The sequence below is a fragment of the Phascolarctos cinereus genome, unplaced genomic scaffold (assembly GCF_003287225.1).
Source record: "Phascolarctos cinereus isolate Bilbo 61053 unplaced genomic scaffold, phaCin_HiC Scaffold_2;HRSCAF=192, whole genome shotgun sequence".
Lineage (NCBI taxonomy): Eukaryota > Metazoa > Chordata > Mammalia > Diprotodontia > Phascolarctidae > Phascolarctos > Phascolarctos cinereus.
In genome coordinates, this window is record NW_027555625.1 from 146,159,973 (window position 1) to 146,177,067 (window position 17,095).

Sequence of the window (17,095 nt, forward strand, 5' to 3'; positions counted from 1 at the left end):
CAGGAGACCTGGACTTGAGTTCCGGTCCAGCTCCTTATAAGCTGTGTGATCGTAAGCACTAAGTCACCGTGTCTCTCTAGGGTCAGCTTCTCACCTGCCAAATAGAGCTCATCATATTTAGGTTGTTGTAAGGGAAGCTTTTAGAAATCTGAAAGCGGGGCTGCTAGGTGGTACGGTGGATAGAGCACCGGCCCTGGATTCAGGAGGACCTGAGTTCAAATCCGGCCTCAGACACATAACACTTACTAGCTGTGTGACCCTGGGCAAGTCACTTAACCCCATTGCCTAGCCAAAAAAAAAAAAAAGGAATCTGAAAGCACATGTGGAAGCCTTGTCCTGAGCTGCCTGAGGAGTAGCCTCACCTTGTTCCCTGGTTTCAGGTTCAACTGGATGATGTTCTCTATTTCATAGTGGAAATCAGATGGAAGGGTGGTGCTTTTCCTACTCTGGTTGTCCAGAGTTGACTTGGCCAGCGTGGTAGCAGCCTGGTGATGAGAAATACATTTTCAAGAATCTTTAACAACAGCAACTAGAAGATACTTTTTCCCCATTAAGAGAATATAGAAATCAAAGAAGCCAAGTCATATAGAGCCCAAGACTAGAGTGAAACTCCCTGGATACCAGATAAGAAATGACTTGTTACAAAGCTGTACTCCGCACCAGGTCTCATTCCCTCTTTTCAACCATTACCTAGTTCCCTCTGTCCTGTACCTAATACCACTTTTGACCATCACTACTCTCCTCTATATGTAGGGACCAGGTTGATAAAGCTACCATTTTGCTTCTTTTGAAAAGTGGATTTATTGGGCTGACATGGTTAAAAAAACAAACAAACAAACCTCGTCTCCGAAGTCACAAGAAAGGGCACTTGGGGAGGTAAGAAAGCACAGCTTATAATAAATTCAGTACAAACCCTAGTTTTTTTGAAATGTGCATTAAAGTCAATCTCTTCCTCAAAGTTGATTTCAAATACTTTCTTTGTAGTCTTCTTTTTCTTCTCTTGTTGAGAAGTAGGGTCTTCTGCAGAGATGAGCACATAAGACATGACAATATTGTACCCTTCAGGAACCTAAATAGTGCAAACCGGAAGATGTTTGATGGATTGTTACTTTTTCCTCACTCATAATTTATCATTCTATTGATATCAAGAAATCATATGCATCTTAATATCACAGTAATGTTAAGAAAGGTAAACTCTCTCAAACAAAGTAATCTGAGTACTAAATTTATATTTTGGGGGATAATTTGCCTTGCTACTAATAAGCACAACTAAAGAATATAAATTTTAGCTTCTACCTTTCTGGGATAAAATGAGAGGAAAAAAGGAGGCTTAGTCCTAATTTGTGGCCCAACTATTCCTGCAACCAGAGGACTAACACAGTATCCTAGCTTAGCAGGACATACCAAAAAGCTATGATGATCTTCCTTTCCCTTTCCTCACTTGAGATGATGAAGGGCTGCTAAAATGAAGTTGCAGACTCTTTCTTCCTTAATACAAACACTACAAATACATACGTTTGCGACGGGGCTTGAAGCACCAGTGGTCAGGACCAGCCCACATAGACATGGTTCTGGGACTGAAATAGGAATATTCTCCAGGCTTCATAGATAAGTGGAGGCACATGGTCCCAATGTCTCCATCTCCAAGAGAAATCACCTCTTGCCTGCCACAGACAAAAAATCGGAATCTCTGTGTAAGCTACAGCTGATTAGTCTATTTACAGATGATTCCACATACATGCTTCTTTGCCACAAAAGCACAATTCCTAAAACAGAATTCCCTCATTAGTACTAAAAATATTCTTCATTTGTATAGTACCGATAATGTTGTAAAGCACTTTTATATCTGTTCTCTCTCTAATACTATCCTCATAACAACTCTGGGAGGTAGGCAGGCACAGCAAATAAAAAGATGGACATAAAATCACTCTGAAAGTATAAAGTGCCACATAAATTGACAATGCTTAAGTGACTTGCTTAAAGCTGCATTACAGAATCAATTACTTTTAAAATGGGAAGGAATCTTAGCAGTCATCTAGTCCAATTCCCTCTCCTTACAAATGAAGAAACTAAGTGCCCAGTAATGTTAAATGACTTGGTCCAAGATCATAAAGGCAGTCAGCTAATGGCAGAACAGGTCTCCTGACTCCCAGCCATGGGGTCCTTTCCGTGAAATCAAATTGTCTCTGATACAGTAGAATAATTCTACACTTCAAAATATCCACATCTTTTGTGCTCATGCTTTGCTTTCATGCAACTAGATGGTCCCCATAGCAAACTGACATAGTCCCTAGTAAAGGTGGGGAAGATGCCAGTCTAAACTCACATCTTTATCTAACGCAATCAACTGCCCACCATGGCTTGCTCATCACTCCCTACAGCTCTGCTCCCTGGCTCTTATGCAATAACTGAATGGATGGCTAGGCAGGAAAGATCTTTTATCCTACCTATTTAGTGGACTGTAATAAAGATATTTGAGACCATGACTGAGTTGGGCTCACAACAAGGGTCTCAAAGTATGTTGGAAGTATGCTACTCTGCTGCCACCTAAAGGTTAAGGTAACAAGGAAGTAATTTTGGAGAAATAATGCTATTAATATTTGGACTATGCATGTAGTATCCCTTTATGTCAATTCCAGCAGACATCCAAATTGTTTTGCTGGTGGAATTTTGTTAAAACAAATGTTTCTAGAAATCTCAGTCCCAATCTACAAGGCCTAGAATTGACCCCTAACACATAACACTGTTTTTTTGCCCCTTTCTAATGGATTTGTTTACATCATATGTTATAGGTATTCTGGTATGTGCTTTATCCCCACACTAACTGTCAGCTCCTTCAGGGCACTGATCACATCTTGTCTAAACTGTCTCCCTTCTCAGGCCTAGCACAAAGCTCTACACGAAGCAGATCCTTAATAGAAATCTGTTAAATTGATTTGATTCAAGCCTCTCCCTACTAGACTGAGGTGAATGTTGGATGCATATGTCATGCCAACCCCCTTTTTCTCTGCCTAGCTCATAAAATCTGTTTGATGATTTTTGGCGGGGGGGAGTCTTGATAGGTTTGGAAATAAAGGTGCTTTTCTCTCACATTTTTGAGATGTTTAAAGCAAGAAGAGATAGAGTCAAGAGTAATCATTACTCGGAATACTACTTGATAAGAAGAGTTGCCTCAGTAGAGGCAACATGTTCCATTGTCAAAAACCTTGATTTAGGCCTCTGGTAAATTCTGCTCTTAGGCAGGTCTCAGTTTTCTCATCCATAAAATAAGGAGGCTTATGGTCCTTTCCAGATCAAAAATTTATCATGACTTTGATATTTCTTTCCCAGGCTTCAAAAGCACAAATGTAAAGTTACTTTGTTAGTGTTATCTGCACATTTAAATTAAGTAAAATTTGATACAGAATATGGCATCACAAAAACTGGAACCAAAGAAAGTGCTTCTTGTGCAGAATGGCAGCAAGTTGAAGAAAGCTCTAGACTAGGAGCCAGGAGATCAAGGTTGTAGTCCCAGCTCTACCATTAACTACACTGTGTGACCTGGGATAAATCACTTCACTTCTTGGGGTCTCAGTTTTCTTCTCTGTAAAATGAAAGAACTGGGTTTAATTAGCTGAGGTCATCTTAAAAGTTTAAGTTTTTGTTAAAACTTTTTCTTTGTATAAAATTTATTGTAACTAGTTCCACATAGCACAATTGTTGTAGACCAATGCAAGGGCTCAGAAAGTTTTCTCACACAGAACATATATTTATAATGATATTCACTTGCAATGGGATTTTGCCCAAATTTCTGGTATACCCAAAAAAAATCTAATGTTCTCCATTACACTGCGCTGCCTCTCAGTCACATAAATGTAAGGTGGTTTTATTATTTAATAGTGTTAGTTGTTTTCTAGTTTTAATTTGAAAAGAAGATAAATGGGAGTAGTTTATTTCTCTAAAACAAATAAATCTGAACCTCTCCTCTCAAACTTTCATTTATATTAAATGTTTTTACTCTTCTGCAGGTCAGTGGGTCTCAACAGAAAAACAGGATCCCTAGGCAATACTACATCCCTCATGGATAATACTCAGGTTTCTGATACAAAACTGGCAGTACTGATGATAAGCTTCACTTCTCATGCCTGCTACATTTTGCAGTATATTTGGATTTCACCACTTTTAAACAGGTAAGTTTGTCTATCTTCAAAGAAAACCACAGCTTCCAAGAATAAGGAATTGACAATTCCACTAAACTAAGCTCTGGTCTAGAATACTGTATTCATTTCCAGCCACCACTGTTTAGGAAGAATACTGATAAAGTAGGAAGTGTTCTAAAAAGGGGAAACCCAGGTGGTGAAAGGCCTTGAGTTTGTGCCATATTAATATCTGAAGGAACTAGGGAAATTTAGCCAGAAGAAAATAAGACTTAGCAGGGACATGCTCACTGTTCTCAAATATCCAAGAGGCTGTCATGTGGGAGAAGGCTTAGATTTGTTCTATTTGGTCCTAAGGACAGAACTAGGAATAGTGCTGGAAGCTGCTAAGAAGCAAATTTAGGTTCCACACGAGGAAAAACCACCTAACAATGGGAGCCGCCCCGAAATGGAATGGACTGCCTTGGGAGGGTGCCCTTCACTGAAATAAGCCTGAGATGATGAAATAAGGATTCTTTTTCGGCTATGGGTTGGACTAGGTGACTTCCAAGATCTTCTAAACTCTGAAATTCTATGGTTCATTTAATTTTGATTATCTGAAAGAACCAGATAAAGCAAGCAAAGGATGTGCAAATAAGGAGTCAACTGGTCATCATTAGCATAACTATTCATTTTACTACATGGTCCTCTTAAAGACGTATTCTTGGGGAGCAAGTTTACATAATTGTACAAAACTGTGGTGCAAATACCTACAGTCTTTAACAAAAATATTTTTCTCTCATGGAATCAGAAAGCTTGTCAGGCACTTGAACATCCTGGGTCACATTAGGAAGTGATCATGTTAAAAATGAGTACCTGTTCACATTTCTGAAAATAAAATACTGTAAAGCTATGCTTTTATTCACCTAGTTACTGACTCATTCTTTGACATTCACAATTTTCCATTCTGGTGTTCCCTTATTTCCCTACCACCTTGCACATAGCTTATACTTAAAAAATGGAGTAATTCAGATGTAAACTCCTAGAGGGTAAGTGTGACATTTAAGTATTTTTGTCCTTTCTCTAGCTGAGGACCATATGAAGTTAGGTGCTTAATAAATGCTTTCTGTGATAACATATATGATGATCTCCCTTTTAGGACTGACTCTTTACTTTCCATCTGCAGCTCTGCTTGGTTTGAACTCTATGGAACATGGCACCCCCATGCCAGGTATGACCCCACCCCCCCCTTCAAGCTTCTGTTTTGCATTGTTTTCCCTAGTTAGTATGAAAGCTTCTGCTTCTTCTTCTTTTTTTAAAAGCAATTGGGGTGAAGTGACTTGCCCAGGGTTACACAGCAAGTAAGTATCAAGTGTCTGGTCTGAGGCCAGATTTGAACTCAGGTCCTCCTGACTTCAGGGCCAGTGCTCTATCCACTGCCCCACCTAGCTGCCCCAGTATGAAAGCTTCTTGAGGACAAAGACCTTCTGTTTCTTATTTATATCTCTAGCAAGAAACAGAGAGAGGAAGTCCCTGCCCTAGCATAGTGCCTGGCACATAGTAGGCATTTAACAGATGTTTACTGAATTGGGAAACACTTCTTTTTAAAGCGTTTTCAGTAGAGAGTTACTTAAACTTTTGGGAAAAGCCTGACTCAGAGTTTGAGATGACAGTAAAGGGTAGAATGTATCAACTCTTTTGCCCACCCTTTTATGAACAGACATTCCAGGCATTCCAGAATACTGTCCTTCCTCCCCTTTCCTTCTTCATCTTCCAATTCCTCTTCCCCCAGGGTTAAGTAGAGAACTAGGTCATGAACAGGTTTCTGTGATAAAACATTCTCATCTCTTCTTATTTCCTAGCTCAAACACATTGTTTTACTCCATCTAAGTACTTGCACTGGTAATTTTTGATTTAATGGTTACTATTTTATTTACTGTATATATGGAAGGGATGAGCTTCATCTCCAAGACTGGAAACACTCAAGTCAAGGGTACAGAACAAATGAGCACTAAGAGTCTTTTGTGCTAGTGAAAGAGTCTAAGTGGGCTCTAGCCCTGACCCACCAAGTATTCTGAAGCACCTCAATCAGTTAAGGTTCAAGGTGACATTGCTGCACTTTCCAAGACAAGAGCAAAAAATCGCTGCAGTTCCTTTTCACCTGGGCCTATTGCCGCTATTCACAAACTCTCCTGGATATCAGAAACTGCCTTGCTAACTCTCGTTTGCCCCAGAGCCCAAGTATGCCCTCACTGGCACAGTAGAAGGAGTGCTAGGCTTGGGATCAGAAAACTTAGGTTCAAATTCTGGCTTCCACCCTGGCTCCGTGACTATATGCAAGTGAGTCACAATCTCTGATCCTGTTTTTTCATTGATAAAATGAGGGTAACAATATTTGAACTGTCTTTGTCACACAGGCATTATGGGAAAAGTGCTTCGTAAATGCTGAAGCACTATATAAACATAAACTGTGTTATGACCAGAACTAGAATTGCCCTTCCAGATCATCAAGGAAACTGGACTTATTAATCAGTATCAAGGTGCTTTCAAAACCATAAATTGCTATATAAATGAAATTATCTAATCCATATTTCTGTAGCACTTCATGGTTTACAAAGAGTTTTCCTCAAAAATCCCTGTAAGGTAGGCTATGGACCTCAGATACCTCATTCAAGAATATTAAATTAGATGATCCTAAGGTCCCTCTCAATTTTAATATTTGGTGATTCTATGGTAAAACACTGGGCAAAAAGGCTTAGCTTCATTGCATACATTACCCCATGGTTATTAAGTTCACTCCCCTGAGGAAGTTTGTTCCCCCACAGAACTCTTGCTTCTACTAAGTAAGGCACAGATAAGACTAAATTGGAGGAAGAAGGTGCTGCCTGGATGTGCAGACACACCAAATGTTCCCAAACCCCTGATATGATATGAAGTCAAAATAACTGGTTAGCTAGCAATACCACTATTAGGTCTACGCCCCAAAGAAATCAAAGAAAGGGGAAAAGCAACCATAGGTACAAAATTATTTACAATGGCTCTTCTTGTAGTGGCAAAGCACTGGAAACTAATGGCTGAACAAATTATGGTAAATGTATATAACATAACATTACTGTGCTGTAAGAAATAATGAAGGGGAAAACTGTAAAAGAAATTAAAAAAAAATTTTTAATGATGAAAGGGACAATTTCAGAGAAACTGGGGGAGACACGTATAAACCGATGAGGAGTGTAATATGCAAAACAGGAGAACAATTTATATAATAACATTATGAAGACAAGCAACTTTGAAAGGTTTAAGAACTGTGATCAAAGCAATGACTAACCATGACTCCAGAGGACCCATGATGAAACATGCCACTCATCCCCGAAAGAAGTTAAAGATTTAGGGTGAGATTGAAATATATTTTGGACATAAACCATGTGGGAATCTGTTTGCTTGACTACGAATATTTGTTACAAGGGTTTTGTTTTTCTTTTCCAATGAAGGAGAGATGGGAGGGAGAGAAAATAGATGTGCTAACTGAGAAAAAATGAAAATTTTTAATTTTAAAAAAATTGGTCAATAAAGGAATCAAAACTAAGACTTTGGACTCATTAGGACTATAACCATCCATCACCTAAGCCAACTAGGAACTTTAACCACTATTAGCCGTAGAAATTTATTCAGTAGAGGAGTGATATGGAAAATCACATTGGCAACTACGGGAGGATGGATTGGAAAAGACAGTGAGGCAGGGAGACCAATTAGGAGGCTATTGCAATTGTCTAGGTATAAGGGATGAGAGCTTATCCTAGAGAAGAAACTATGTAAATGGAGAGAAGGGGAGAGATGCAAGAGACTGAGGAAATAAAAATTACAAGATTTTGTAATCGATTAGATATATGGGTAAGTGATAAACAGAAGAGTTGAAATCCTAGATCAGCAACACCATCCTACTACCATTTATTAAGCGGCACTAATGGAAGTAATGAAACTGTGCTAAGTAGGTCCGTTACAAAATGATGATATCTAACTTCAAATGAATCCTACCCTTCCTGGTCCCTTGCCTGGAACAGTCTCTTTAAATCTCAGACTGGAAAAAAAAAAAGTAAAATATCTCAGCATATTGAAATCCTTCTCTTCTTTCAAGGCCAAGCACAGGTGACATGACACATCCCCCTCAAAATTTTCCCTGATTCTGCCTGTGGAAAGTAATCTTTCCCTTATTATATTTCTTATGATATTTTGTCTAGATCCCTCTCTTTGCCCTTATCAGATTCTACCCTGTATCATACTTTTGCGGCTATATGTGTTACCTGATCATACCAACTCAACCATAAGCTTCTTGAGAATAGGAACTGCACAGTTTTCACTTCTGTATCCTCAGTGCCCACTGCTTAGATTCATTTCAATTCAATTCAACAAATGTTTATTAAGTACTTACTATTACCAGGTGGTATGTTAGATGCTGGGAATACAAAGACAAAAATTAAACAGTACTTGCCCTCAAGGAGCTTACACTCTGCTATGGGCAAGGATGTAAAACTTGGTAGGGATCAAAAAAACAAATAAAAAAAACTTGGGATGGATTAAACAACAACAAACTTGGGAAGTCCATCAGACAAGAGATAAAAATAGTGGAGGAGATAACCAACAATTCACAGGAAGAAATAACAAGGCACTGGAAACCACATTTACAACCTCAGATATCTATATTTCAATGCACAAAGTGTGGGTAATGAATAAAGTGAACTTAAGATTTTCTTTTAGAGAACAAAATATGACCCTCATGGGTATCACCAAAATTTGCTGGGATCATGCTCACTACCGATAATAAAAGCATATATGTTTTTCCAAAGAAAAGATCATATAGAAGTGACAGATAAAGGTACTACCTATCCAAAAGATGTATCTCTCTCTATGTGGAAATCTACAGACCTGAGAGAAGAAACATGATAGAGTCCACTCTGCGGAAAAGAAAAGAGAAAGAGAAACGATGTCATGAAAATACACTACAGACTGTTCAACTTGATGAAAGATGTAGATGGTGCTTTCCTGATGCAGATCACAAAACTGCCATAGTGATGCTACTGTAGTGACATGGGGCAGCTTCAACTAAACAGACTTCTGCTGGAAGTCTCACTCTACTAAAAGCAGAGTATCTGATCAATTCTTGATATGCCTCATTGATAAGTCCATCTTTCAAAAGGAAGTGGAAGCACTGAAGGCAGAGTATAACTTTTTGAACCTAGAACAAGAAGCAGGAAAAAGCACTTGATTGTGTGTGTGTGTGTGTGTGTGTGTGTGTGTGTGTGTGTGTGTGTGTGTGTGGGGTGGGGTACAGAGTCCCCAGGACAGCACATAAGTAAATCTCTAGGCCTTGGGGATACAAAGACAAACAAATGATGGTCCATGCCCTCCAGGATATTACATTCTACTGGAGTAGATACAACATGTAAACATATAAATCTATGATAATTTGAGGCTGAAGAGAACACTAAAGGGATCACAAAAGGCTTCCCATAGGAGGCGACACACAAGCTAAGCCTTGATGGGAGGGACCTAGGAATCCTAAGAGATGAACGTAAGGAAGGAGTATTTTTCAGGAATGAGGATAACTTATAGAAAATCACAGAGGGGGGAGGTAGAATACTGAGTTTAAGTAACAGCAAGTTTGGCTGAAACACTTTATGAAGGGAAACAACGTGAAATAAACTCTGACTTTAAATGCCAGGAGTTTTATTTTACCCTAGACGTCACAGGGAGCCACTAAGGTTCTTAGTCAAGCGAATTACAAGATCACACTAAGGAAAATTATTTTGGCAGCTATGTGAAGACCTTTAGGGTCCACATGCCACTAAAAGGAATGACTGATGAACTGTGTCCTATGGATCCCTTTTTCCCTCCCCAACAGCTGCTTGACTCATTCAATCAGGTTCAGACTTTGTATGTTCACAATATGTGATGGAGTTGTTATTTATAAGGATGGAGCTTTCTTTCACAGACAAAATGTTCAAGGCAACTTCCTACCAGTTTATGCTGAGTCTTACTGAAAGGTAAAAAACTGCAACCTGGCACTATCTGAAATGTAGCATACCATCTTCCCATCAAAATATGGCTGGAGTCAAATATCCCCAAAGGAAATCTACTAAAAACTGATGTGAAGAGCTCACAAAAAAATCTCCCTTTGCTCCCAAAGTCTTTTTCTTTCATTTTACCTGGCATTTTGGAATTCAGAAGACTTCCGGCGACTTCTGAACTCAGGATCCCCTCCTGCTGTTTGATCATGAATGTCTGCATCAAAGTCATCTTCCAGAGGCACACCAGCACACTCCTCACTATCACTATCTTCAATCTCAGAATTAATATCAAATACTTGATCGCTCTTCTTAAACTTGTCAACCAGAACCGACAAAGACTAAAAAGAACATAAAGAATATATCAACACTTGGGATTCTTAACCTTTTTTGTGCTATGGACCCCTTTGGCAGTCTGGTGAAGCCCATGGATCTCTTCTCAGAATGTGTTTTGTTGTTTTTTTAATTCATAATGAAAGGAAATGGTAATTTGAGTAATAGAATAAAACAGTGAAAATAAACGTGCAATATTTTCCCCTATCCAAACCTGCCCCCACAAAAAAACTATCCACAGACCCCCAAAAGGTCTGTAGACTCTTGGTTAAGAACCCCTGATCAAAATGCTTTAAATCACTTTCGATTAGAGAAATGCAAATTATGCACAATATTTACAGCAGCTCTTTTTGTGGTGATAAAGAATTGTAAATTGAGGGGATGCCCATCAACTGGGGAATAGCTGAACAGGTAAGTGGTGGTATATGACTGTGATGGAATACTGTTGTACTCTAAGAAATTAGGAGCAGGATGTTTTTAGAAAAACCTGGGAAAGGGGCAGCTAGGTGGTGCAGTGGATAGAGCACCGGCACTGCAGTGAGGAGGACCTGAGTTCAAATCCCGCCTCAGACCAAACACTTGACACTTACTAGTTGTGTGACCCTGTGCAAGTCACTTAACCCCAATCGTCTTAAAAAAGAAAGAAAGAAAGAAAGAAAAATCTAGGAAGGTTTATATGAACTGATACAAAGTAAAGTGAGTAGAACCAGAACATTGTATATAGTAACAGCAATATTGTATAATGATCACCTGTGAATGATTTAGCTATTCTCAGCAATACAATGATCCAAGACAATTCCAAAGGACTTATAATGAAAAATGCTATCCACATCCAGAGGAAAAACTGATGGAGTCTGAATGCAGATCAAAGCATCCCATTTTTTTAAAAAACATACAAGGCAATTGGGGTTAAGTGACTTGCCCAGAGTCACACAGCTAGTGAGTGTTGTGTCTGAGGCTGGATTTGAACTCAGGTCCTCCTGACTCCACAGCCAGTGCTCTATCCACTCAAAGCATACTTTTTTAAACTTTATTTTTCTTGGTTGGTTTTAGTTTTTTTGGTTTGTTTTTTTTTTGGGGGGGGTGTCTTTTTTTTTTTTTACAACATGGCTAATATAGAAATGTTTTGCACACATATAATCTATATCAAATTGCTTGCCTTCTCAAGGAGGGAGAGGAAGGAGAGAATTTGGAACTCAAAATTTTAAAAACAAGAATGTTAAACATTTTTGCATGTAATTGAGAAAAGAAACAAAATAAAATGAGAAAAAAAAAAGAGCCCCTGATCAAGTGACCTAGTCACTCCTCTCTCAGTAAGCTGATAATCATTTTTTCAACAGACTCACTGCATCTTCTCATTTTTAAATTTTAGTTAAAAATGCTATTCTTTTCCCACATGTCTTAATTGCTCCATTGCTCTCTTTGTACCACTGTCCTACTCCTACTTCTAAGCCCAGCATACTTGCCATAAATAAAGAGCTGAGGAAGTTTATAAGGCACAATACAGAATGGAGCTGTGCTGTTGCCAGGCGCATAATGTAGAACATGAAACAGGAATTCAAATCCACAAACTACATGTTTTAGGGAAAACAATTTTCCATGGAGACCATTTGTTTTCTTAATTTTAATGAGGAGGCTAAAGGGGCCTAGCTAAAAATAAATAAAGGAAAGCTTTACACATCATGATTTCTCAGGAAGCTCTGTGCCAAGGGACATAACCTCAAAGAGCAGGAAATTCCTGAAGCTTACAGAGCAGCCTCAGAGCACAGAGGCTATTGGGATAATCAGCAACAGAGAATTAATCCTACTAAGGCTTCACTTAAGCAGGGCCACCTCACCACCATGAAGCAGAGGAGAAAGGATAACAAGAAAAATTCCAGAATTCATTTCATTTTACAACAACACAGGACTATTTGTGTTACCCTTCGGGTTTTTGTTCCTACAAACGTGCCAAAGGAAATATTTTCCCTACAACTGGTTAAATAAGAATGAGTTTCACAGAGTTTTGGTTCCCATCTGACTGAACTAATCTTGGACACTGAGAATGCTGGGCACATGCAACCATACCACAAGTACACACTCTGGGACTCACCCAGAGCAATTACACCAAAAGTTTACTATACCTCAGTAAGAGCGTCACTGTCCCACTTAGAAAACTGGAACTCAGCCAGTGAAGGGCAAATCTGGCGCTCCTCCACACACTGCAGCAGCGCAGCTGGCGGGAAGATCACAGGGATTTAAAGTCAAATAAATTACTTTCCTCATCTATTTCAAATCAATGTCAAAATGAAAATGATATACTCGTTATATTCTGGCTGAGGGCATTGTATCAAAGTTACCAACAAAAGTGGCTGAAAGCCAGCTTTGTGTATTTTTAGTCAGCTGGAATTGGCCTTCTGCAATGTGCATATTCGAGCACGTGTACACATTCTCTGGAGAAGAGTTTATGCACTATTCTCAGAAAGTACTCTCAAGCACCGACTTTTTCTTCCAGAAAACTTGTAAGCCCTACACTGGAACTAGAGAACCTAAAAGGATGCCTTAGGAATTTGTGGCCAATCCTAGAATCCTATTTTGGTTCTTAAATCAGCTAAAGTTTGCCTACCTCAGGAGGAAATATGATAATACCCAAATTTACAATGAATACTTGCAAATATTTTGGACAGGAGTCACACCTTAGAAAAGAGACACAAACGAGAAAAGGTATGTTCTAGGAACAGGGACTCTACCTATTGGGTAGACCCCAGGGGTGGGCCAAATGTCATGGCATATTTCATAAATTTTATGCATGGTATAAATGTGAAGCAGGGGGCTAATCTGCAACCCAAGTGTCTGTCTAATGGGTACCTATCTATGGGATGCCTCTGGCTTATAACTACCACAACCCCAGTCTAACATAAAAGTATACATTGGGGTTTGGACTATTAAGCTCAGGAGATCTTTTCCCCACCCTACTAATGCCAGAGGGAGGGGGATGGGTGGAAAAGAGGGTGATCTTCTAGTATGACTGGGGAATCAACAGGACATTAAGGGGATCTTCAGAAGATGTAGGTCAGTTCCAGAGTCTCTGTGAGAATTCTGAGTGGCAAAAGGGGAATCCCAAAAAGATCTGAACTAAATCACCCTGGAGATGTTCAAGTCTCACTTCCTGTGAAACTCCTGTACTGACTGGCAAACATTTCTCTATAAGCAAACCTTTCCAGACAGTGACCTGTATCTTGAGGCCCCTATTCTAGATCCAAACTCTAAAGTTCTACAGTTATCTGAAGGTTCTGCGATATGAATATGGAAACTAATCCCTAAGAAGCTGTGGAATTAAAACTTTAAGCTTGTCTTATTGTTGTGCTTCTAGAGACCTGGATATTACTGCAAAGGCAGATGGGTAGGATAGGTATTGCTAACCTGAAAAAATTCTAGTAGGAAAAAGTTATTTTTTCCCATGGGAAATTTTGCATTCTTCAGCACGACAGAAGTGCTTGTACTACTTGCTGTAATCAATTACCCACTAGTACTTTCTTCTTTCTTGGAACATCCCAATATCTACCTCCTCCACAGCTGGTGAGCCTCTGTAATTCCATTTTGTATAACTCCATCATCTCCCAACTCTGTACCTCTCCATTTATCTCATCCAAAACCCATTTAATTTTAATCCTTCCAGGGGTATAAAAATGTCTAGCATTGCCCAGTTGGATAACAAACTTCTCCACAGTATGCCTTTCTATGCTGAAATATACTCTTTGTAAGAGTTACAGGTAAGTAATAAAGCCATGTTTTGATTAAGCTAGAAATTGCTATGCTCTGAGTGATTCTTCAACACAGCTCTGGTTTATAATGAACATCTGCACCAAATTGCAATGAATATCAAACCATTCACTGAAATTGTTTGAGGCTTGATTTGCCAGGGGAAAAAAAATCTGTGATTTAACTGACCATTCCTTTGGGGTCCCTACAATACTTGATGCAAACAAGACACATAATTTAATGCAAGTTCTCTGATCCTCAACAGACACCACATAGGAACCAGTGGCATAGAGATAACAACAACTACTGACATCTGTGTAGCACTTTATGTCTATAAAGCACTTTAACATACCTTGATATCCCATTTGATCCTCACAAATAGTAACAGCTGATATTTATCTGTCACTTTAAGACTGCAAAGTGCTTTACATAATTATCCCATTGAAGCCTCACAGCAACCCTGTGAGGTGAGGAAGGCAGGTATTCTTTTCCATTTTAAAGATGAAGAAATCGGAGTCCAAAGAGTTTAAACAACCTGCCCAAGGTCTCAAAGCTAATAAAGTGACAGTGCTGGAACTTAAACCCAGAATTTTAATTCTAAGTGCTTGGAATCAGTTTTGTTTGTGATTTAAATACCCTTGTTGGGGGCAATATTTGTACCTACTTTTTAAATCTGTTACTTCCACCGACCCTAAAGCTGGGAACTTGAGAGGCTCTGCAGTGGAGAGAGGCCGGACATCGGAATGAAAAAGGAGCTCACTCCTATAGTCAGAACACCGAAGACTAGAGAGAAATACCCCAGCAGTGCTACACTCATCAAATGAGGCGGCCGTCTTCTGAAACATGGGATCAATCTGAGTGCAAATACAAAAGATATAATAATATGACTGAGAAACAGACAGCGATGACAAGACAAATAAAATCATAGTAAAACCGCATTCATTTGGACAGCACTCAAATCTGGACACTTAAATACTTTGGCCACATAATAATGAGAAGATAGTTCTCATTGGAAAGGATCCTGATGTAGGGAAAGATTGAAGGCAGAAGAGGACAGCAAAGGATGAGATGGATAGATATTGTCATAGAAGCAATGAACATGAGCTTAGACAGACTTGGAGAGATAGTGGAGGACAGAAGGGCCTGGAGTGCTATGGTCCATGGGGTCATGAAAAGTAGGACACAACTGAACAATAACAACATATCTGGGCAGGGTTGGGGTTAAGGTTCACCTTGGCTTTGAAAGAAACTAACTAATACGGGTAAAATGCCTTCCAAACAAATATAATTTAAAAAATTTAAAAGGGTCTAACAAAGCTATTTCTATGCTCAAGCAGATGCCAATAATAACACTGTGTAATTTTTCAATCTGGCTCTCTATAAAAGACAAAATCTACACAAGAAATGCTTTCTCAATTCTTTATCCAGGTAACAATCATCCCATTTCAAACTAGACCATTACAGTATACAATTCTATGGAATAAATTGTTTCTTGTCTAAGGCTTCATTCTAACACTTCTTTACCAATGTAGTTACGATAAATTCTGCCGAATGAAAAATTTATAAAATTCTGTAAATCTCCATGAAAAAGAAAGGAAATAATCTAAAGAGATCAATACAGATGCACAGGGAATTCACTGACCAAGGCAATCTATAAAGGCATGCACAGAAGGCAGAAGTAAAACAAGTTATAGAAGATTAATACAAAAGGATGGCAAAATCCTTAAAAAAAGCTTCAAAATGAATGGAAGCTAATGAGAAAGCATTAAGATAACAAAAAAGGATTTTAAGTTATATTGGGGAAAAAAGAAGGTTTCAAAAAGGGATAGGTCCACTGCTCAAGGTGGAAAGGATGTGAACTGAGGGAAAGCAAAACAACTCCACTTCTATTTTGCTTCTGTCCAAGAGAAGGACTCACAGTGCCTGGCACAGAGGAGGTGCTCAATCAATGATTGATTACCTGAATGAGACTGAATAAAAAAGGCTCCAAGAGGAGCAGGGAGACAGTAAGAGTAGCTCCATGCCTTTGACATACTATGTCCCAAGGTACTGAAAGAATTAGTCAATTTGCTTGCCCAAAGATAAAAAGAAAGGTCCAATACACATCAAAACATTTATAGCAGTTCTTTTCACAATAGCAAAGAAATGGAAGCAAGTAATTGCCCATTTATTGAGGGACAACTAAACAAACTGTGGTACATAAATGGAATGAAATTTTATTTCAAGGTAAGAAATGATGACCCATAAATATAGAGAAACATGGGAAGACATATGAATTAATACAAAGTGAAACAAGCAGAATCAGGAAAACAATATACACAATGACTACAATAATGTAAATGAAAAGAACGACAACAAAAAGAAACTGAACAATAAGTAACTGTAACGTTAATGCTTGCCCTGAAGAGGAAGAAATGCATCCCCTGCCTTCCTTGCAGGAGGTGGGAGGTGACAGGTGTGGAATGCTGTCAAACTAGTAAAGGTTAGTTGTGCCGAACTGCTTTTTCTTCCATTTCTTTTTCATTCTTTGTTCCAAGAAATAGGTTTCCAGGAAGAAGTACTTGGAGATATAAAAACAAAAACTATCAATAAAAAATTTTAAAGGAACAAAATCCAAGGTTTGGAAAAGATAATAACACAGAGACAGTGTAAGTATTATTATTTCCACTGTACAGATGAGGAAACTGAGCTGAGAGAAGTTAAGTGACTTGTCATGGGTCACATAGTGATTGAGGTGGAACAAGAACCCAGCTAACTCATCTCCTAACCTTGTGCTTTTCTCAAAGCATTATACCACTCAACTGAGATTTAGAGCTAGAAGAAATATTGCAGCTCACCTAGTCCAAC

The 17,095-nt window shown here is 38.8% G+C and overlaps 1 protein-coding gene across 3 annotated transcripts in view; it reads right to left on the bottom strand.

The window, feature by feature from the left end:
- The window catches only part of NCAPH (non-SMC condensin I complex subunit H), a 41,559-nt gene that overhangs the window by 13,024 nt on the left and 11,440 nt on the right, over nt 1-17,095 (bottom strand). For all 3 annotated transcript variants that reach the window (XM_020988568.2, XM_020988528.2, XM_020988532.2), the window contains exons 8-13: nt 14,913-15,102; nt 12,631-12,722; nt 10,316-10,515; nt 1,516-1,664; nt 914-1,020; nt 363-485 (exon numbers count right to left, since the gene is read on the bottom strand). In XM_020988568.2, the coding sequence (XP_020844227.1) occupies nt 363-485; nt 914-1,020; nt 1,516-1,664; nt 10,316-10,515; nt 12,631-12,722; nt 14,913-15,102 (861 nt within the window). The remainder of the gene's footprint in view (nt 1-362; nt 486-913; nt 1,021-1,515; nt 1,665-10,315; nt 10,516-12,630; nt 12,723-14,912; nt 15,103-17,095) is intronic.